The sequence below is a fragment of the Cupressus sempervirens genome, chromosome 2 (assembly GCF_028749045.1).
Source record: "Cupressus sempervirens isolate cs-2001-9-10 chromosome 2, ASM2874904v1, whole genome shotgun sequence".
Classification (NCBI taxonomy): Eukaryota; Viridiplantae; Streptophyta; class Pinopsida; order Cupressales; family Cupressaceae; genus Cupressus; species Cupressus sempervirens.
In genome coordinates, this window is record NC_143119.1 from 394,405,318 (window position 1) to 394,426,133 (window position 20,816).

General features: G+C 34.6%; 2 protein-coding genes across 2 annotated transcripts; both read left to right on the top strand.

Annotated features, from left to right (window-relative positions):
* The first annotated feature begins 6,363 nt into the window (after nt 1-6,363).
* Nucleotides 6,364-9,616, top strand: LOC149572796 (uncharacterized). The gene is made up of 2 exons (XM_089813870.1): nt 6,364-6,494; nt 6,630-9,616. The coding sequence occupies exons 1-2, from the start codon at nt 6,434-6,436 to the stop codon at nt 8,249-8,251; spliced, it is 1,683 nt and encodes a 560-aa protein (XP_089669996.1). The 5' UTR covers nt 6,364-6,433; the 3' UTR covers nt 8,252-9,616.
* LOC149572797 (putative LRR receptor-like serine/threonine-protein kinase At1g53420) lies at nt 8,298-9,385 on the top strand. The gene is made up of 2 exons (XM_089815884.1): nt 8,298-8,326; nt 8,455-9,385. Exons 1-2 carry the CDS (start codon nt 8,298-8,300, stop codon nt 9,383-9,385), a joined length of 960 nt encoding a protein of 319 aa, XP_089672010.1.
* Nucleotides 9,617-20,816: the final 11,200 nt, after the last annotated feature.

A 20,816-nucleotide genomic window follows, 5' to 3' on the forward strand; every position in this document is an offset into this window, starting at 1 on the left:
GAAAAGGTTACTACCAAGAAGATATCTAGGGATTGCATTGTTTCAAGGTAGAAATAAAGGTGAAGTGTGGAAGATTTTAGCAGAAAAGTGTTTCAAAAAGATGGAAGGGTGGAAGGGGAAGTGTTTGTCATCAACAGGAAGAAATTTGGTGTTAAAATCAGTAGTGTCAGCAGTCCCAATTTTCTTAATGATGTGCCTTAAAATTCCAAAGAAGGTAATTAGTTGCATGGAAAAACAAATGTGTAGGTTATATTGGAGTGGAGAAGTGGATAGTAATAAAACCCCTCTATTAAGATGGGATAAATTATGTAGGCCAAAAAAGAATGGAAGAGTAGGAATTAGAGATTGGAATCATATGAATGTGGCTTTAGGTGCTAAATTAGTGTGGCATATGTTCTCGAATAAAGAGCAAATGTGGACTAAGATTTTAAGGGGAAAATATCTAGACTCTAATGATGAGACAAGGATATTAATAGTCCAACATCACTTAAGAGGTTCTATTATATGGAACTTTATCATATCATGTTGACATGTTATTACATATCACGTTTCATGAAAGATTGGTGATGGTAGAAAGGCAAATTTCTAGAGGATTCATGGAATGGATATCAGGCTCTAAATGAAGAATGCCAGGATGGAGACCTAAAACATAAATTATATGTTATGTGGGGTGGTAAAGTGAGAGATTACTTGATTGAGAAGGAGTTTTTGGTAAATTTTGGGAGTGGAAGGACTGGAGGGTGGAGGGCCTTTCCTAAACAACAACAATCCTTTAAAAAATAATTCTTGAGGGAAATTTTGTTTAATTGTGAGAAAGGACAAGATTAGATGGTGTGTTACAACTTTAGGAGAGTTTTCTGTAAGATTAGGCTATGAGATGATAGCAAAGAGAGGGGATGAAACTTTTGAAGCAAGTGATTTATGTTGGCATAAAGAGATTTTTCCTAAAGCAGGGACTTTTTTTGGCTAGCTATCCAAGGTCAAATTCTGACTAGGGAAATAAGAAAGAAATTAGGATTTCAAGGCCCAACTAACTGTGTAATGTGTGGTAAAGAGGAAGAATCAGTGGATCACCTACTGTTAAAATGTGAGGTAGTAGTGAAATTTTGGTGTTATGTCCAAGGTAAGTTGGGATGGTTGGGGGCTTGGAGTTTTTCTTTAGTTGATTTCTTCAAATCATGGCCAAGAATGAGCAAAAGAAATATGCTAGAAAGTGTGTGAAGGATAAGCCCATCAATTGTAATATGGAAGGTGTGGAAGGAGTGAAATAGAAGAATCTTTTAGGAGGTGTTGGAATTTGTGGAACAACTCCTTCGAAGGATTGATCATTTCATTAAAGAAGTAGATAGTGCAGCGGTCTTTAAGAAGGACTTGTTAAAGTGTGTTTTTATGAGGGAAGATAGAGCTATTCAGAAGGAATGGATAGGGATTAAAATCAAACAAGATGGAGTGATAAAGAAGGGTATTTCAAAGAAAGAACATAGACAAAATGCAACATGGAAAGCTCCAGAGGAAGGATGGTTAAAGGTTAATTTTGATGGTGCTACAAGAAGTGACCCTGCAAATCAGGGGTGAGATGTATAGTGAGGGATTATAATGGAGATGTATAGTGAGGGATTGTAATGGAGAGACTCTTGTTATAGGGTAGCTCTATTGGAAATCAAATGTTCTAAGAAGGTGGGGGGGGGGGGGGGTTGTTAAATTAATTGTGGAAGGGGACTCCATGGTGGTGGTGCAAGCAATTAGAAGAAATAAAATTTTGGCGTAGTACTTAGAAAATTTCTTAATAGCTGTTAATGAGAAGTTGAAAACTTTGGAAGATTTTAAATTTTGTCATGTGTATAGAAAGGCTACTAGGGAAGTGGATCAGTTATCAAAATGGGCGACAAATTTCTTGGAGGTGGGAGACGAGTGTTTTGAATGGTGTAACCATTGGGAAGGAATTTTATGTGATTTTTGAAAATAAAAAACCAAAAGTTAAAACCACTATTTAAAATGATTGAGTGAAGGATGGTTATCAAGAGGAGCATTAGAATGGAATAATGATGAAGGATTTAGGCAATCCAAAATCAATGCTCACATGATGAAAGGGTAGGTTAAAAAGTAAAGGACAAAATGATTAGATGTAGTAGGAGAACGGGATAGTGTACAAAAAGTGAGCTAAGCAAAGTGCTATAAAAAAAGAGAGTCATAAAGGTTCCTTTTAACAAACTTAGATAGTAAAGTGTAGATCTTGTGAAAGTGACGAGCAAGGAAAATGATCAAGGGCAAATATGCAGGCTACCTTTACCTTTCAGATGACCAGACAACATAAAGCATTTTTTGGTCCAATCCAAAATCAAAGATTGCATTTATTGCTTCAATTCCCATCGCAAGGAGTGTTGGAGGTGGTGAAGGGAACGATTGGAGAACTATTCCAAAACTCAACCCACCACTCTAGAAAATTACCGTGGACATCGCTGCAATGGTGATGGTGTGGGGGTTGGAATTGGCTTTCTCAGAAGAAGAAGTGGAATGGGTGATGAGGTCACTATTCCTAAAAGACTTGATTGTTGCGTTTGATTCCTTGCTACAATGGGCATTGCCAAAAAAGAGCTTTGGTTATAGTGAATGCCTCATAGATGAAGAAGAGGGGGAGGCGCGAGGGAAATTTGGTTTTATCTGGTAGTGAACTGGGGTGGATACGAAAGCTTATAAGGAAAAAATAAGAATAGAATGGCTCAAGTTGATGGAGGAGATTTTCTCTTTCAAGGAGAGGGAAAGATGAAAGGTGAAGGGGTTCCTAGTCTCTCATTTGTGTTGTTGGCGAACTGTAGGAAGCTAGAAAAGGAGAATGGTGAGAGTTGTTTTCTTGGTAAAGGAGTAAGTTTTGAAAATGATGGGTGACTAAATTTTGCTTCTTTTTTTTTGCTCTTTGATGAAAACTAGAGGAAAGTGGTCCAAAGTTTTTGGGTTTCAAAATGGTTTTTTGGGTGGCAAGCTTCTAGTAGTAGATAAAGAAGGGAAAAAAAGAAGAAAATGGTGGAGGGCTGGGTGCTTTCAAAAGAAAAAGCAAAACAAAAAGCTATGGTGGACAGGTTCATGCCATCGTGAATTAGAACTTGCGGTAATGGGGATGAACATAGGATATATCTACTAATGGTGAACCTCTGGTGTGGAAAGCGGGCTAGGGCACGACAAAAATGAGGAATGCTTGCAGAATTTAAGCAGAGCCAAAGAAGGATTTGATGCAAGGTCAATCTAGGGTTTTTTTACATCAAATTCTCTAAAATTTAGACATAGTAATGTGTAGCCTCTATAAGGCCCAATTAAATGGGCAATAGATGAAAATGTGTGCCAGATAGTAGTTAGGTGAAGGTGTTATAAGTTGTAAATATTTTTTTTGTGGGAAGGCTATTGCTTTCTAGCCTCTATATGTATCTTTGAAAGTTTATAGTAAATAAAATATTATTACTAACCAAAAAAGAAAAAAAGTATTATTTTTTGTTACAATTTAAAATTAGATTATTTATGTATTATAGATGTGAATTTTCTATTAATTAAACATTTTTAATTTTATGTCAAATTTATACTTTCTTTGATATTAAATTTTCAAAATTAACTTTAAGTTTTAGAATTTTCTTTTATGCTAGATTTTAACCTACTTAATGTAGAGTTTCTCTTTATCATTCTTCTAACTTTTATTCACTTCCTTAACTATTTTTTGAAATCCAAAGGCTAATTAGTATTTACAATTGTATTGAAAGATTGACTTTGATTGAAGTGATGTAATATAAACACTATCAACCCAATGCAAACACGTAAAATAAGTTGAGTTAGCTGATTTTTAAATTTAAATTTTGCCAAGCCCTAGGACTAGCTGTATGAATATTTGCTTTATTTTTTCAATAATATCCAACTATATCACAATGTTTATGTGTAAGGATAAGTTGGAGCTAAATATGTGAATGTATGTAGGGATAGAAAAAGGCTAGGGTAGACAATGTTCATCATTTGCATATCTATACATACTTTAAGATACTCTTTCAAAATGAGGAAAAAAATACATTGGACATGCAAATTTCAACTTGTCAATAATGTGTTATTGAAGATTCATTAGTATAAATATGTGTAATTTATTTGTGTATGCATGGAGAGACAGAGGCTAGGAGAATAAACCAAACTTTGTACTGGAGACAACATCATTTGCATATGTATACATATTTTAAGATACTCTTTTAAAATAAGATAATAAAAATACATGATAATTTGAATGGATATGCAAATTTTAGCTTGTCAATAAGATGTTTTTAATGTATTTCGACAACAACCAAAAAAGAGGGGCTAACCCCGTGGTACAAAGGGCTTGAAACTAGCTTGTCAAAAAAGATGTTATTTTCAACAATACGAAATAATATCTACATGAGATTTAAACATGTGTTACATTTTATTCTATACTATTAATTTGTTCTTACTATTAATTTGAGATTTTATTTTTATTCATGTAATATTTTATTCTTGTTTATTTTGGCTCTTTTAAATTAAAAATATTATATTTTATGTTATATGTTGGAATGGAAGTAAATTGTGAAGTTTGTTCTTTGATATAATTCTCATCCCCATTAAACTTGTTACTCCCATGCTTATCATTGTACTTACAAAAATGCTAGTATAATAATCAAGCGTGCTTATATGGGGGAGCTTTGCTCCCAGATTTTCCATTTTTCCACCAAAAAATCATAAGACAATATTTTTGATTATTTAAATTATTTTTAAATTGTTTTATTCATAATTTAATTTGTTTTCTTTTTAAATTCTTTCTATTCTTATTTATTTCCATTCTTTTTATTTCCTTTAATAATATTTCTATATAAATTTCATTCTATTTTTGCTAATTTAGAAATTTCCTTCAAATCTTTTGCATGTTTTGTTGATGTCCTTCACATAGCTACATGTTTACATTTTTCAAAAGAGTTCAATAAACAATAGTCAAATGAAGAAATTGATCAAATCTTAATTTATATCCAAAATTTTCTCTAAACCCTTCTTTGCAAGCAGATCTATGGCTTTGAGAAGTTTGGAGCTCCATGCTTTACTATTTTAGTTTTCCAATTTTTACATAGAAGTATTGCAAAAAACTACAGTACTAAATTAGGTGCTACATATTACATAATTAATCTTAAGTATTAAGGACCCTTAATAATCCCCAATTAAGAATTTATTTTGAATTAAAGAATTTTAAATGTAATTTAATGTAAATTTAGTTTCTTGAGCAATTTTAACAATTTTAGAATACTATATTTATAAGATATTTAATTATATTTAAGATGTCTTTTGTAAATTGGGTAAATGAAAGAATATATGTTGCATGCAACTTTAGGTAAAATAGTAACGATGATTTTATTGTTTGATAATTTTAACCTTTTATTTTTGAATTACTCTAAATGTTTAGATATAAGGTGATTTTGTATTCATTTATTAGTTAGCTATATGATTTTTGAAGAAATGTATTTAAAATAATAATAATATAAATTTTGAATTATAATTGATATTATTTAAACTATTTTTTCTATTAATACCATAAGATAATTTAACTTAATCTAGATTTTGTAACTCTTAGATTTATGCATGAAAATAACTAAAATTAAATTATTTTTGCAATAGTGCTTTAATTTGTGTATTATGTTATTTTAATTTATTTAACCAAAATAATATATTTAAAAAAAAAGAAATTTCTTTCATGGTTTTATGATTTACTTATATATAATTCCAGTTTTGACACGTCAAATTAGAGCTTTTTGATTTTGCATAGTTTTGAACATGTTTTCATTTTTCTACAATTAGCATTGTGAATCTAAACAATTTTTTTTTATTTGTATGAATTTTTGACAATGTAAATAAATTACCTTATAGAAATAACAGACCTTATAAGACTAATAAATAAATGAATCTCTAGAGATTAAATCTTCATCTTCTACACAATTAATTATTTTGCAATCTTTAGGCTCATCTTCGTCATTGCACCTATATATTAGCACCCAACTTCTAGTATTGAATGGTTTGATAAGTATATTGCCTCCGGAAAATAAATGCAACCTTGAGAAACATTTACTCCTCGATGATGGAAAAAACATACACAATCAAGTCCAAAAGCAAAATCACCATAAACGTTTACTAGTTTGACAATGTGTTGATTAATATGAAGATTATATAATAATCGACTCCAACTCTCATTTTAGTTGAAAACCCTCCTAGGTGCGCTGAAGAAAAGAGTTTTCAATCACGATTGGACCCCATCTCCCTGCTGAAATAGGAAGTTTCTACCCAGCCGAGAGAATAGGTATAGATTTTATTATTTATTATTTAATTAAAATTAATAAATTATAATATTCAGTCCATTCAGGATTCAGCAGGATTCAAGTGTGATTTTTTCTCGTCTTTTCCGCTTCGGCAAATGATTCTGCTTTTGCCCTTTCCCTTGCGGAATTCAATGCGGGAAAACAATTATGCATTTGGTACCTAGCCAGATTATCACATTAGTTTGAGTTCCGTTCATCATACTTTTGTAAGCATAAATATCAGCCATTCTGCAGACTTCGTTCCATTCTAATTTATTTTATTTTCTGTGGGACATCATAAAATCGATTAAGCCATGGGGAAGCTCAGTAGTGCTACGGACAAAGATTTTGAGGAGCTTGTTCTTGACTGTTTAGCCAGGATCTTCTTTTACCGGCCTCAAGATTTCAGGTACAGCTCATCCCAATGTAACAATCTCTGTCATTCTTTTGTTTCCAAGCTCACTTCATATTCTGCAAATAATTGGCGTATATTGAGGCCTGCAAAAGAGGTTTGCTTCACCAGCAGCATGCTTTGCAGCACGTCTAAATTAGGGTTCGAGGGAAATAAAATTATGCAAAGGACTTGGAAAGAAGTTTATCGGGTTGTAAAAGAAGCGGAATTATATCTGAATCGGTGCTCGGGAAGTAACTGGTGGATCGAATCCATTACCTTGTCCACCACTGGAGAGGCCTACGCCATTCACGTACACGACCTCGCGTGGTCTCTTTTCTGTTTTCATCTAAATCTTCTATATTCTCAAGGCCAAACGGACGAGAGCTACACAGCAGCAGCCTGCACGAAAATGGGGGATTTCCGTGCAGAGATGTGCGATTTGATTAGGGTTCATGACGAATATGAAGATAAGAGACGACTGATTACCATCTTTGAAGAGCTGTTGAAGGCTCCTGATGAAATGAGTAAGAGTGGTGAAGACAAATGGAAGTTGGGGGTTGCAAGATTCATGTCGGCAAAGTTGCAAGCAACCATTCGAAACGAGCCTGCCATTACGGGCAGCCATTTGTCTTCATGGCTGCAAATTGATCCTAAAGATTTGGTTCCCAGGCTCTCAGTTATTGGGCAGGGTTCTTCTGGAGAAGTGTACGAGGGCTTATGGCTTGGAGTGAAGGTTGCCGTGAAGGAGATCCCCATGTTTTGCCAGGATATTGACTCTCTCCTGCAAGTGGAGATTGCCGTTCATGCAAAGCTGCAAAACCCTTTCATTGTTCAATTGATAGGCGTGTGTTTGACCGAAAAATATTGCTATCTTGTCATGGAGTTCGTTAGCTCCACCTTGGATAGGATACTGGAAGAGCGAGTGGGAGGGAGACCGCCTTTGCCACTACCTGCTGCAGTTGACACAATGCTTCAAATCTCAAGGGCAATGGAGTACCTTCATAGCCAACGAATCATGCACATGGATCTCAAGGCTTCTAATGTGCTCATAGAGCCTTCACAAGTGCCAGAATTCAAAGCACAGGGGTACGGCCGAGTTAAGCTGTGTGATTTTGGGGAATCCAGTTTGAGGCTTTATAGTTTCAGGTCCGCAGAAGTCACCAGGGGAACTTGTTACTGGAGGGCACCAGAAGTCTTTCAATATCCCCAACAGGACTTCGAAAGAGATGGGGAGATTCTGAAGCAATATACTCATAAAGCAGATGTTTACAGCTTCGGCATGACTTGTTTTGAGATACTAACGGGATTGCAGCCCTTTGAGGGAGTGGATACCAGGAATGTCTATGGACTGGTAGTTCAAAACAAAAGGCCCAAATTACCACCTTGGTGTCCGTCGATATTAGCCGATTATATAAGACAATGTTGGGACACTGATCCAGATCGCCGCCCTAGTTTTGCCCATGTTTCAGATTTTCTGAGATATGTGAAGTTCTTGCTAATAAGAGTGGACCCGAAGAATTCTCATTACCGAAATTCATGAAATGCTATTTGCAGAAAATCCGATATAGCTGAACTTATCAGGTGTGATGAAGAGCAAGGATCAGATGAAGGAGCTGTGAATTCAAACGAGGAGAAGCTCATAATTAGAGCACTCGAAGGAGAGTTTCCTGAGTTTTTTAATTCCTGCCCTGTTTATCAGCGGAAAGCTCAACCTTCAAATCTCAAAATAAAACTTTTTCTCAGTTTTCCTGATTACATTCGGCAATATTCTTACAAAGAAGTGCAAAATGCAACGCAGAATTTCTCCAGGGAAGTTTCAGGAGTTTCAGGCCTAATGTGGAAGGGTGTTCTGTCTGATGGGACTCATGTAACTGTGAAGAAGCAATTACTGGAAAATTCAGTGAAGGAGATAAGCATGCTGTGGCAACTGCATCATCCCAATGCTGTTCGCTTGCGTGGGGTTTCATCAGAGACATTTATGGTGTACGATCACATGGTAATGGGCTCTCTTGCTGGACAGCTTTTTCGGCCCAGGAGCATTCTCAACTGGAATATAAGGAAAAAAATTGGCATCGCCATTGCACATTTCATTGCTCATCTCCATGATGACTTTGGAAAACGGTTTATGAATGTCCAATTAAATTGTATGGACATACTCCTTGATGAACGGTTCACCCCCAAGTTTTGTGGCTTTCCTTTTGTGAATCCCATAGATATGAATTCTGAACATATTTCGCAAAATTTGGATCTAGCTTTGCAATATGAAAAATTCAGAAATGTACAAGATTTTGGAGTTATCTTACTAGAGCTCCTAACAGGTTGCAAATGGGAAAATATGAGAGTTTCATTGCAATCCATCTCAAATTCTATCGAGACGCAAGGATGCGACTTCGCTTTGAGCTTGTTAGACGAACAATTGCTGGAGCAGGTTAATGAAGAAGAAGCAATGAAATGGGTGAAGCTTTCCTTGGGTTGTTTCATAAGGTGTCCGAGAGAGAAACCAACCATGAACAAAGTAGTACTAGTGTTGAAAGGGATGCTGGAGCTTTCTGAATTGCTAGCAAGTGAGAGCTTTAAAGACATCAAATACACTACTTCTTCAGAACAAGATACTTTTACAAGGGAGATGGGGATGGCTTGGACTATGGTGAATAAGAATATAATTCAGAAATAAGTAGAGAACATTTCCTTCTCCGAGTGTTAATAGAAGGGCCTTTTTGGCCAGTTTGATACCTTCAGAGAAGTAGATCTAGGTTGCAATTTCGACAGCTGAAACAATTTTCTCTGCTGCAAACAGCCATTTCGAAGCCTAATTAAGGTTTCCTGCCAATATCTACCATCTATCCATATATCTGTTTCTTTTAAACACAACTTTTAATATTGCATTGCTTATCATGTCGTTCTATTTTCTGTTTCTTGTTGGGTGATGCGACACGCTCCCCTGCCCACAGGTGGTTAATTATGTGGTGTTCCATGTTCACTAACAGTCATGGCTTTTGGTGCAACGGTAAATGGGCCCAACAATTGGTATCAGAGCCTGGTTTTGGCCTGGTCATGGGTTCAAATCTCCCCGATGCCTTCCCGACCCGCGTAAGCACCTGGTATGCACGTCGAGGGGGAGATTGTTGGGTGATGCGACACGCTCCCCTGCCCATAGGTGGTTAATTATGTGGTGTTCCATGTTCACTAACAGTCATGGCTTTTGGTGCAACGGTAAATGGGCCCTACATTTCTCACTTCTGGCAACATAGGATTAGATTTAAAGATCTGATCCTATCGAGGGTTACTTGGTCTAAAATGAAGAGATGAATAGGAAGCAATTGAACTTGTCTGCAGCTGTGTTGAATGAAAGATCGAATGTCTTCAGTAAAACTGATTTAATATAGTAAATCAAATTTATATCAACCTGTGTACTTCGTATTAAATGTTGCCCTTCTAAAATGTTGATACTGATGTGTGATTTTGGCAGTTATGCTATTGGTGGTTACGATGGCTCAAAACTTCAATCCATTATGGAGGTGTTTGATCCTCGTGCAAGTTCGAGGTGAAAGGTTAATTAAGAATGCAAATGAAAAGTGCAGATCATCAAGACACATAAACACAAAGTTTATTGTGGTTCATCATAAATCGTGGCTACGTCTACACTGAGAGCAGAGGAATACTATTGATTGTGAAGAGTAAGTTTACAAATAGATGCAATCAGCCTTTATAGATCACAAGCGATCAGCTGAAGAGACAGAATAATTGGAGGGAAAATCCCAGGAGACCATTGGTCTTCACATACTTAACAATCTCCCACCTAAAGACAACGTATGCTTCAACTGATCATCCATTCCCCTCCTCTACATGCTGACCTCCTTCTTTTTAACAAGGCCAAGAGAAGTCATGGCAAATGCGCACTTCTCCTTGGCAATAACCTTCATCAACATATTCATCGGATTGATCTTTGTATCAATTTTGGCAACCTTTAATTTTCCTTCTTCTACCACATAATGAACATAGTGAGCATGTTTGTCAATATGTTTGGAGCATTGCTGAGAAGAATGATCATGAGCCCTAAAAATTGTACACTGACTATCAAAAGAAAAAACATAAGCATCTTGTTGCCAATGTAGATTGTTGAACAAGCGTTGCAACCAAATCATCTCTCTAGCACCTTCAGAAAGAGCCAAGTATTCGGCTTTAGTAGAAGAAAGAGAAACACAATGTTGCAGCCTTGAGGCCCAACTAATGGCAACCCCGACAAATATGAAAGCATAACCAGTAGTAGACAAGAATTGGCAGATTAACGGATTTTTGGATGATTGATTAACAGAGGAACAAACGTGTTCCTTATAAAGAATTACAAGGATGTTGTTTCTAAAAGAAACAGCGTAGACTGAAGATGAAATTAGAAACAAAACTGAAGACAGGATAGGAAACATTCCTATTTGGACTGAAGATAAAAGAGACAGGAGAAACATTCCTATCTAGACTGAAAGATGGACTACAGACAATTAGTTGACCATTATAGAAAGTATTAGATATTATCTTAATACCTTCCCTTAATGGTCAACGTATGGATGTCAGAACATTATGGGATAACAAAGACCCTCCCTGGATCTACAGAATGCTGAAACCAAGAAGCTTCGTCAGAAGAGTGCTATGACTCAAAAAAGATTGCAATTACAAAACTTAGTTTTTGTGGAGAAAATGGTAAAACCCAGAATCTCACGCAAGATTGCCTATTACAGACAACATGAAATGAATTTTAACGAGAAAATCAACAAACCCCGAAAAACATGAATAGAAGGCGAGAAATGCAGCTTTGCCTCGATCAGGGAGCTCGACAACTTGTGCTATTGGTTTGGTTGGAGGTCAGAGAAGTCTTTGTGCCTAGAACAAGCTCATCCAAATGACGATACTTGAAGATGGTTAACATGCGCTGCTTCAAGTGGTTATAATTGTAGCCATTGAATTGTAGACTACCCTCCAACATTAAATTAGTCAAAGATGCCATTTTGAAGAATTTAGGTACAAGATTCAAGACTAAAATTCAACAGGCATGAATTTCAAGGCAAAAATACAAAAGACCTAGAAGAGAGCTCGGAAAACCCAGAAGGAATATGCTGTCATTTTTTGAATCCGTTGGCTTGAAAATTGAGGCACAAAAATCGAGGCACTTAGAAAAATCGGACGACAACCTAGTTGAGCTCTCGAAAAACCCACCAAGAATCTGCAAACAAAAAAATTTCGAACCCAAAAATTAGGGTTTCGAGCCAAAAAACCAGTCGACGGCCATGGAGGTTGAAATAGCAAAAAAATGGAGTTTGCAGTCAAAAAAATATCTGATTTTGATCATAATAGGGGCTTTTTTGTCTAAGACAGCATAAGCAAGGAGATGTTGGCAAAACAAACTGTGTTTTCTCCCAAAAAAATGTTGCCCTTGACCTCAAAAAAATGCAGCCAAAAGAAGCACAGAAATCGCGTAGACAGCTTATGTTTTAGTCACGATTTGCAGAGGTATTAACCTATAAATCCAAACACCAACCAAGAAATATCTACAAGTTCCTTCCAAACGTGATTTGCAAAGAAGTTCGGCCAAGGAAAAATCGCTATTTGCAGATACCAGTCACAAATCTGCAATTTGCACAAGCACAGTTACAATTCGTAAAAACCCTAGTTCATGATTTTCGAATTTCTCTAGGCAAAAAAACCCTAGGTGGGTTTTAGAGAAAATCGACTGAAAAATTTTGAAAAAATTTAAACAAATAATTTCTAGAAGAAATTATTATTTAAAAAAAAAAAAAATTAAGTATTAGCTCTGATGCCATGTTACAAGATTCAAGAATTGGCAGATTAACGGATTTCCAGATGATTGACTAACAAAGGAACAAATGTGTTCCTTATAAAGAATTACAAGGACATTGTTTCTAAAAGAAACAATGTAGATTAGAAACAAAACTGAAGATAGGATAGGAAACATTCCTATTTGGAATAAAGACCAAAGAGATAGGATAAGAAACATTCGTATCTAGACTGAAAGATAGACTACAGACAAGTAGTTGACCATTATAGAAAGTATTAGATATTATCTTAATATAGACTTGCATTTTTCTCGATCTTTGGCAGGATCTGAATCACTAAATCCTTCTAGTTGAGCATGATTTCTACCAAAACATAATGCATAATCAAAAGTGCCCTTGAGATACCGCAATATCCACTTAATCGCTTCCCAATGAAGCTTCTCAAGATTGCTCATGAATCTTCTAATTACTCCCACCACATGAGCAATGTCAGGATGTGTAGAAACCATAGCATACATTATGCTACCAACTATTGATTTATAAGGAATGTTATTCAAAAATTCCTTCTTGTCTTGTGTTTCGGGACACAAATCAGAAGTTAAATGAAAGTGACGAGCAAGAGGAATAGGAACATGTTTTGCTTCAGCCATACCAAACCACTCTACAACTTTGTCAATGCATGATTTTTGTGACAAACTAGTGATAGTCATTCTAAGAATCTTTTTGGCATCCCCTAAATCTTTCATGGAAAACCAAGAGCCTAACTCTTTCTTTAACTTAATATCTATCCAAGGAGAAGAACCGACAATTAACATGTCATCAACATAGAGTATAAGAATAACAAACTCACCATTACAAAGCCTTTTATAGTAGATGCACGGATCTTATTCGCACTAGGTGAAGTTGTGTTCAGCCATGGACCGATCAAATTTAATGTACCACTGCCTTGGTGCTTGTTTAAGCCCATAAAAACTTCACTTCAGCCGACAATAGAGATGTTCTTTTCCTAGATCAAGATCCCAAATGGCTACCAATCCCAAAACTGCCCAAATTGTAGTCATTCACACAATTGGTGAGAAAATCTCTGCAAATTCTAGTCCTTTTTTTCTGAGCATACCCTTTGACAACCAACTGAGAATGGTAGCTCTTTCTTCCTCCATCTTCCTCTTTCACTTGATATACCCAATGGTTTTTAAGAACTTTACAATTGGGTGGAAGCAATATTAAATCTCAAGTTTTATTGGCTTAAGAGAATTCATCTATTCTTCCATCACAATCATCCATTGATTTTTATCACTAGTTCTACAAGCATCTTTGAAATTAACTAGTTTCACTTGATCAAAGATTAAAATCTCATGCTTTGCCTCAAAGTAAAGTAACTCATAATCTAAATATTTTGCAGGCATTCTTCTCTGCCTTATATATCGCCTTAATTCCTTGAGATGTTTCTCATTCTTAGAATTGCTTCTTAACAATTCATAGTCATTGCCCTTTGAGGATGTGCAAGTCCTCTATTGAATTTCATGGCTAGAGGTATCCATCGAAATACCTAAATTGTTCTATATGTCATTTGTTGCTCCAACTTTATGGAGTCAATGATGACTTAAATTGGAGGCCCCGACCTTTTGAGCGGACCTCATACTATGTTCTGCACAATTCTTATCAGTTGGGGGAGTTGTTGCTAATGTTTCAGCTACACTCTCAAACACATCATTACCACCAAAACTAGGGAAGCAAAACTCATGTATGTTAACACTGCCTATGTCATCATTGTAAGTTGTGTTGGAGCCTTAAAATTTAAAAAAATTAGGCATCCATTTGGGCATATTTTATGAGTATCAACTTCCATGATTAAAGTCCATTTCAGCAATGCATTTGAAGATGATGACGATTATGTTTACATGCTGATGGAGAGCTCCTTGGTCAAATACCGAAGTCAAAAGGATATAGTCACATATATATATCATTGAGAGAGCATCAAATTAGTATTATAAGATTGTATAACCACATAAGAACAATAATTCTATCACTACAGAAGCTAGACAAATGCAATTATTTATAATCTATGTTTGGGATATCATTGTTGTAAGCAACATATCAGACATTCATCATAATACAAAAGTTAATAATTTATATTAAGTATTTCAAAATGTTTCTAAGCATTGAGTGAAGAAGATTCTATGTCTATCACAGGTATTAGGAAACACATCACAGTTCAAAATACATACAAAAATACAAGTACAACAATGATGAAAATGAAGAGATTACTATAGCCCTATATAGAGGAAAAGTAGAGGGTTATATATGTTGAGATCACAACAAAGAATATAAGTTTCATTATGATAGTGGAGTGCCTAAAAAGGTTCAACGAATTTATTGGAGATGGTCTGCTATGCACAGAGTGCTTAAGTTCTATGATTCATCATGCATGATTATAGTCAAAAGACCTAAGTTCATGAACATATTGTTTTCATACAGCGAACACATAACCTTAAGAGCACAGTGCTAATTGATCCTAACGTACTCAAGCCAACAATGGAAAATCACCATGGAAGTAGAAAAATTGGATGTCAATATACATGTACGAGAAGTATAAACAATTGTATGATTAATGACGGTTATTTCTCTTTTTCTTCAATGTAGGTTTTTAGGCAGAGGAGGAAATCTTCACCAAAATGATGCAGGGATGTTCATCACTAATGAAAAATTACAAATTATCCAACATGGAAAAATATGGAAATATGTGAGTTGTGGCATGGGCACTTTTTGGATGCGAATCAGTGATTGAATAGATTTCCAAAAATATTTCCATGTGTAGAGGCAGAAGGACATGCAATGGCTGATACTTTGAGAAGATCACAAATTTCATGGGAGCCAAACACACATGCAGATGTGTCCTATGCGTACACTAAAGAGAAATTTCCTACACCACACATGGAGACAATGAGTTAAGGAATTTCAACGCCGATCAAAGAGAATTGCTTGTGGAGAGGAGTGATGGATGAGAATCCTTGTGCACATTGAATATCAAACCAAATATTCTTCACAAATATTACTCGTTGTTTGGAATCTTCTGCAATTTTCAGCATATTTTCTGGACCATATTCAAGAAAGTTTTTCCAATAAACAACGTAAGGTGGAGAAAGTGGTCTGTGTTTTTGGAAGGATCAATGCATCTATGTCTCCAATATGCATGGAGAAAGAAAGTACGCATAGGAGAATACTTGTGAAACTATGGGATCCCTTCTTGGAGATGGATACGGGATTAAAAGAAGTCTCAAGGCTTATGGTTTTAAAACATGCTAGATAATGCATAATCCATATGTATTCAACTAGTTTGCATACCCTAATAGGGAAAATTCTCGATTAGTTTTTAGTCATGAAGGGTTGCATCATTTTGAAAAGATTAGGTGTTGAACGGGTGTGTCTATTCACCCATGCACCTTTTCATTGTTTATAAATAGATGTAAAATAAACAAAGGGAGATTTTCATCTTCATTTTCATATTTTAAAATTTTGTATGGTGATGCACTTATGATGTATTAGATTTTTTGATTTGCAAAGAAATGAATTTTTTTTGAGCTAAGTCTATGGATGGTGGATTATAATTGTTTGATTTTGGAGTCGAACTGTATTGGATGGATCATCTGTAAGGAGTGTCTCCAATACAATTTTATTTCAGGATCAGTAAGAAATATTTATTTTAATTTATTTGCATTAAATTTTTAAATTATTATTAAGTTGTGTCCTTTATAAATATTTTTTATTAATTTCTATAAATATTTTAATATTCAGATAAGTGGATTGGATCATTATTGCATTCTAAATTTGATAAACATAAATATTATGAAATATTTAATTATTTTTGTATTTATGTCTAGTTTGTCTCCGTAGAAGTTAAAGTGCATCCTAGACTAGTTTAAAATTGCATTCATATAATTGACTAGTCGTGTATGAATTGCTAAAATTGTTTATAGTTTAAATATATTGAACTTTATAAAGTTGTACATTCCAACTAATAATATTGACTCTGATTGCCCATTTAATTAAGCACTGGTCTTTTATTCTTGATTCATAATCCATATGCTAGCAATTGTTTCATTTCTTTCCTTTGAAGAATTAATATATTCATTTGTTGCAGTAATCTATAATTATTCTTTATTTTAAAAATTATCACATTTATATAGTCATTTATTTTATTTTTAATTCATAATTCACAAATTTGAAGTTTTCTATAATTCTTGCCATTAGGAAAACTTGCATTGCATTCGTGTTTAACCGATCTACTTTAAGCATCTTGGATATAAGGTTGTTGTCCAGGATCAAGCACACCTGCTTCGGTTTTGCAGACCCGAAAGCATATGGGATTTAGATCGCATCGATCAATCTTGTCAAGTTGGCCTTAACCAATTGGATATCCCAGCATCGAGTAAGAAAGGCTTGTAGGATTCCAATCTGTGATTTTAGGAACCAACAAGTTGTAGAAGGAATGAAATCTGCAATGGTTTTTGCAAACAAATCAGATGCTTGTCTAATTTCATAAGGACCCGCAACTTTATAACCATATCACTCATGCTGCTTGCTACAGTCCAAACCATGAGTGCGAGGCTGAAAAATATGCCTGACCATAATCGAATCCCCACCGCTCCCAAGTTCACTGTCGAGACTTCTCTCTAGTAGCCTGCTGTAAGAACCATATCCTAATCAAAGATGCCATGTCACATAAGAATGAAAAATACGAAAAAGAAACCAATCATATCCAGAGTTGAAAAGTCAAGAACTCATTTGTTATCCATTAATTAAATATAATAAGTACAATTGATTTGTTAACTAAAACAATACATCCTAACAACCATGGTTGATTTACATTGGCATATACATCGCATGCCCATCATATACATGAATAATAGTTCATCAACATCTTAATGATTACACTTTTCAATTATCAAAAATTACATCAATCAAATGTTACCATACATCATCACCAAGATGAAGGTACAAGATCTTGAGAAAGGTTACTAAAACTTGTCATGTGTCCTTCAATGTATTCGGTCTCCAAAGCTATCAGACATCATCCATCTACTATCTAAGACGAGAGTGTGGCCTAGGCACTTTTACCTCGCAAACCACAAAGTTTTTACTCATTGGGATTCTTCCTGACATGAAGAATGCCTTGACCCTGGCACAAGAAGCCTATTTTCCCAGAACAAGATGGATCAGATGGAACCGGTGTAGTCGTGAAACATACTATTAAAATTGTGGATCTCTGATAGACAAAACAATTACAATAATGATAACAGTAGAGAATGTCCTTACTTGAATAGTTACAGTGTTGAATGTATGTTCTCCTTTATTGCTTTGCTAGTTGATTACGATCTACCTTCCTTCGAATTTAGATTGGAATAAATGGAAGTAATATATTTAATGTGAATTGCTCTGCAAAGTAAACTATTATAAACAATGTATATATTTTGATCGCAAGTATAGGAGATGTCATGAATTGATATCCCTCAACTATGATTAGAACGACATATTTATATTTGTGCAAGGGGCCATGACTCCAAAGAGTCATGACTCTATGTGGCACAAAGGCCACGTAGAGTCGAGGCATGGCAGTCCATTAACAAAACAATATTATGTGCTTAACACAAGCCCGATAATCATAAGGCCCGATAACATATAATGAGGCATAATGAATATATGTCGATAACAATATGGAGCCCGATAACAATACATTAAATGGTTGTTGTTAATCATATTCAATACATACACAACTATATATATATATATATATATATATATATATATATATATATATATATATATATATATATATATATATATATATATATATATATATATATATATATATATCAGCAGCAATTTAATTCATTTATAAGCTCAAATCAGTATATTAGATAATCCATGTTTTACTTCTACTGACGCTAAAACATTAAAACTCCCTCTTTATCAAGGGAGAAGTAAAACATCATTAGATTATAATCAAAATCATTATGTAATCAACACAATGTATATTAAAATCTTTTAACAACATAAAGTATATCCTATGATCTCTACTTGCACTTAAGCAATGTCTAGAGATGTCCATAGTGATTAAAAATTTCATGATCTCTACTTGAACTTAAGCAATGTCTAGAGATGTCCATGACACACTCATGATCTCTACTTGCACTTAAGCAATATCTACAGATGTCCATGATACACATGTAATCTCTACTTGCACTTAAGCAATGTCTAGAGATGCCCATAATACACTCAGGTCTATCATTTACAAGATCATCACCTTGCAAATAATTTTCCTCTAATGAATATGTCCATGAAAGATCATCACTTGCAAATAATTTTCTTCTAATGAATATGTCCATAAAAGATTATCACCTTTCATTTCATATCAAATGCTACTAAGTAATCAAATAGAAGCATAAACTCAATTGAAATAAACATTTAGTTCAAATTTCATTATTACAATTAATCATACCAAGTTTTTCTCTGAAGTATTTCAACTTTACTTTAGCAAGAGGCTTGATAAAGATATCAGCCGTTTGCTCATTTGTACATATATATACTAGTTGAATGACTCCTCGATTCACCATGTCTTTGATGTAATGAAACATAATTTCAATATGTTTGGAGTGGTTGTGAAATAGTGGATTTGATGAAAGTTTGATGCAACTTTTAGTATCACAATAAATCATAGTGGGCTTCAAATGTCTTTTGAATAAATCTGATAACAAAATTCGTAGCCATACTACTTCTCTAGCAGCCAAGGAAGATGTAATGTATTTAGCTTTGGTGGAATTTAATGCAACTGAAGTTTGTTTCCGACTAGACCAAGAAACCATCCCAGATCTGAGACTGAAGCAATATCCTGAAGTACTCTTCCGTTCAATAGAGCTTCTAGCCTAATTAGAATCTGAATATCCAAGAAGTTCAATGTTGACTTTATAAGATTTGATTCTCATGCCAATAGTGTCTTTTAGGTATCTCAAAATATATTTAGCTGCATGTAGATCTATCTTCTTAGGTGCACACATAAATTGACTCAAGGCATGAGTAGCATAGCATATGTCAGGATGAGTGTTTACCAAATACATTAGGAATCCAATAATCTGTCTATAGTACGTAAGATTTGTAGGTTTAGATTTGTTCATGTCATCTTTCAATTTGTGTAGATTTATTTTCCATAAGAGTAACAGCTAGTTTACATTCTATCATCTTGAATTTGGTTAAAATATCAATTGTATATTTTCCCTAATTTAGAATAATACAGCTATCTTATTGCCAGACTTCTAAACCTAGAAAGTAGTGAAGTAGCCCTAAGTCTTTCATTTCAAATTCTATTGTGAGTTCTTGTTTACATTTCTTTATGAGATGTTCCTCACCTATTATTAGCAAATCATCAACATATAATACAAGGATAATCATATCATCACCATCAGTTTTGAAATATAGATTTGGGTCAGCTTCATTTTTGGAATATCCTAACTTCAATAGGTGGTTATCTATTCTTTCATACCAAGCTCTGGGAGCTTGTTTGAGTCCATAAAGTGCTTGCTTTAATTTACAAATATGATTTTTTCCGTAATAAGTATTAAACTCTTCTAGTTGTTCAATATAGACTTCTTCTTCAATCTTGCCATTGAGAAATGTTGTTTTGACATCCATTTGATGTACCTTCCATCCTTTGGATCCTGCGATTGCAAAGATGGTTCTGACTGAAGTATACTTGGCAACTAGAGAAAATGTTTCTTCATAATCAATGTCTTCTTTTTGAGAGAACCCTCGAGCTACAAATCTTGCTTTGTATTTTTCAATACTGCCATTTGATGCATGTTTAATTTTTAATAACCATTTGGAAGAGACAACTGATTTGTTCTTTGGTCTTGGTACAACATCCCATACATCATTTTTTAATATAGAGTTATATTCTTCAAGCATCGCTTCTTTCCAAGACTGATTTGAAAGTGCTTCTTCAACATTAGCAGGTTTTGTTTTTATGAGTTCAGATAGCAATGCAACATAACATGATTGATTTCTAGTCCCTTTGCTTTCTTGAATTACTTCATCTAATTCAACTTGATTTTCTTCTATCATTTTCCTAGCCCAAAGAGGTCTCTTATTATTATTATTATTGATGTTTTCAGACTCACTATGATTAGATATGGAAGAAAAATCAGAATCATCCTCCCTCTCAATTTCTGTAGGTTGATCTTCTTTAGATATAGATTCTGTAATGGATTCATCACTGTTACTCTTCTTCAAATTTCACATCTCTACTAATTTCAATTGTTCTTTGAC

Bases quoted from the DNA above. Each gene is read 5' to 3' on its own strand.
- LOC149572796 (XM_089813870.1), top strand. From the start codon at position 6,434: ATGATTCTGCTTTTGCCCTTTCCCTTGCGGAATTCAATGCGGGAAAAC. The intron at 6,495-6,629 runs GTACCTAGCCAG...AAATCGATTAAG, and splicing joins GGAAAACAATTATGCATTTG to CCATGGGGAAGCTCAGTAGT.
- LOC149572797 (XM_089815884.1), top strand. From the start codon at position 8,298: ATGAAGAGCAAGGATCAGATGAAGGAGCT. The intron at 8,327-8,454 runs GTGAATTCAAAC...ACTTTTTCTCAG, and splicing joins AAGGATCAGATGAAGGAGCT to TTTTCCTGATTACATTCGGC.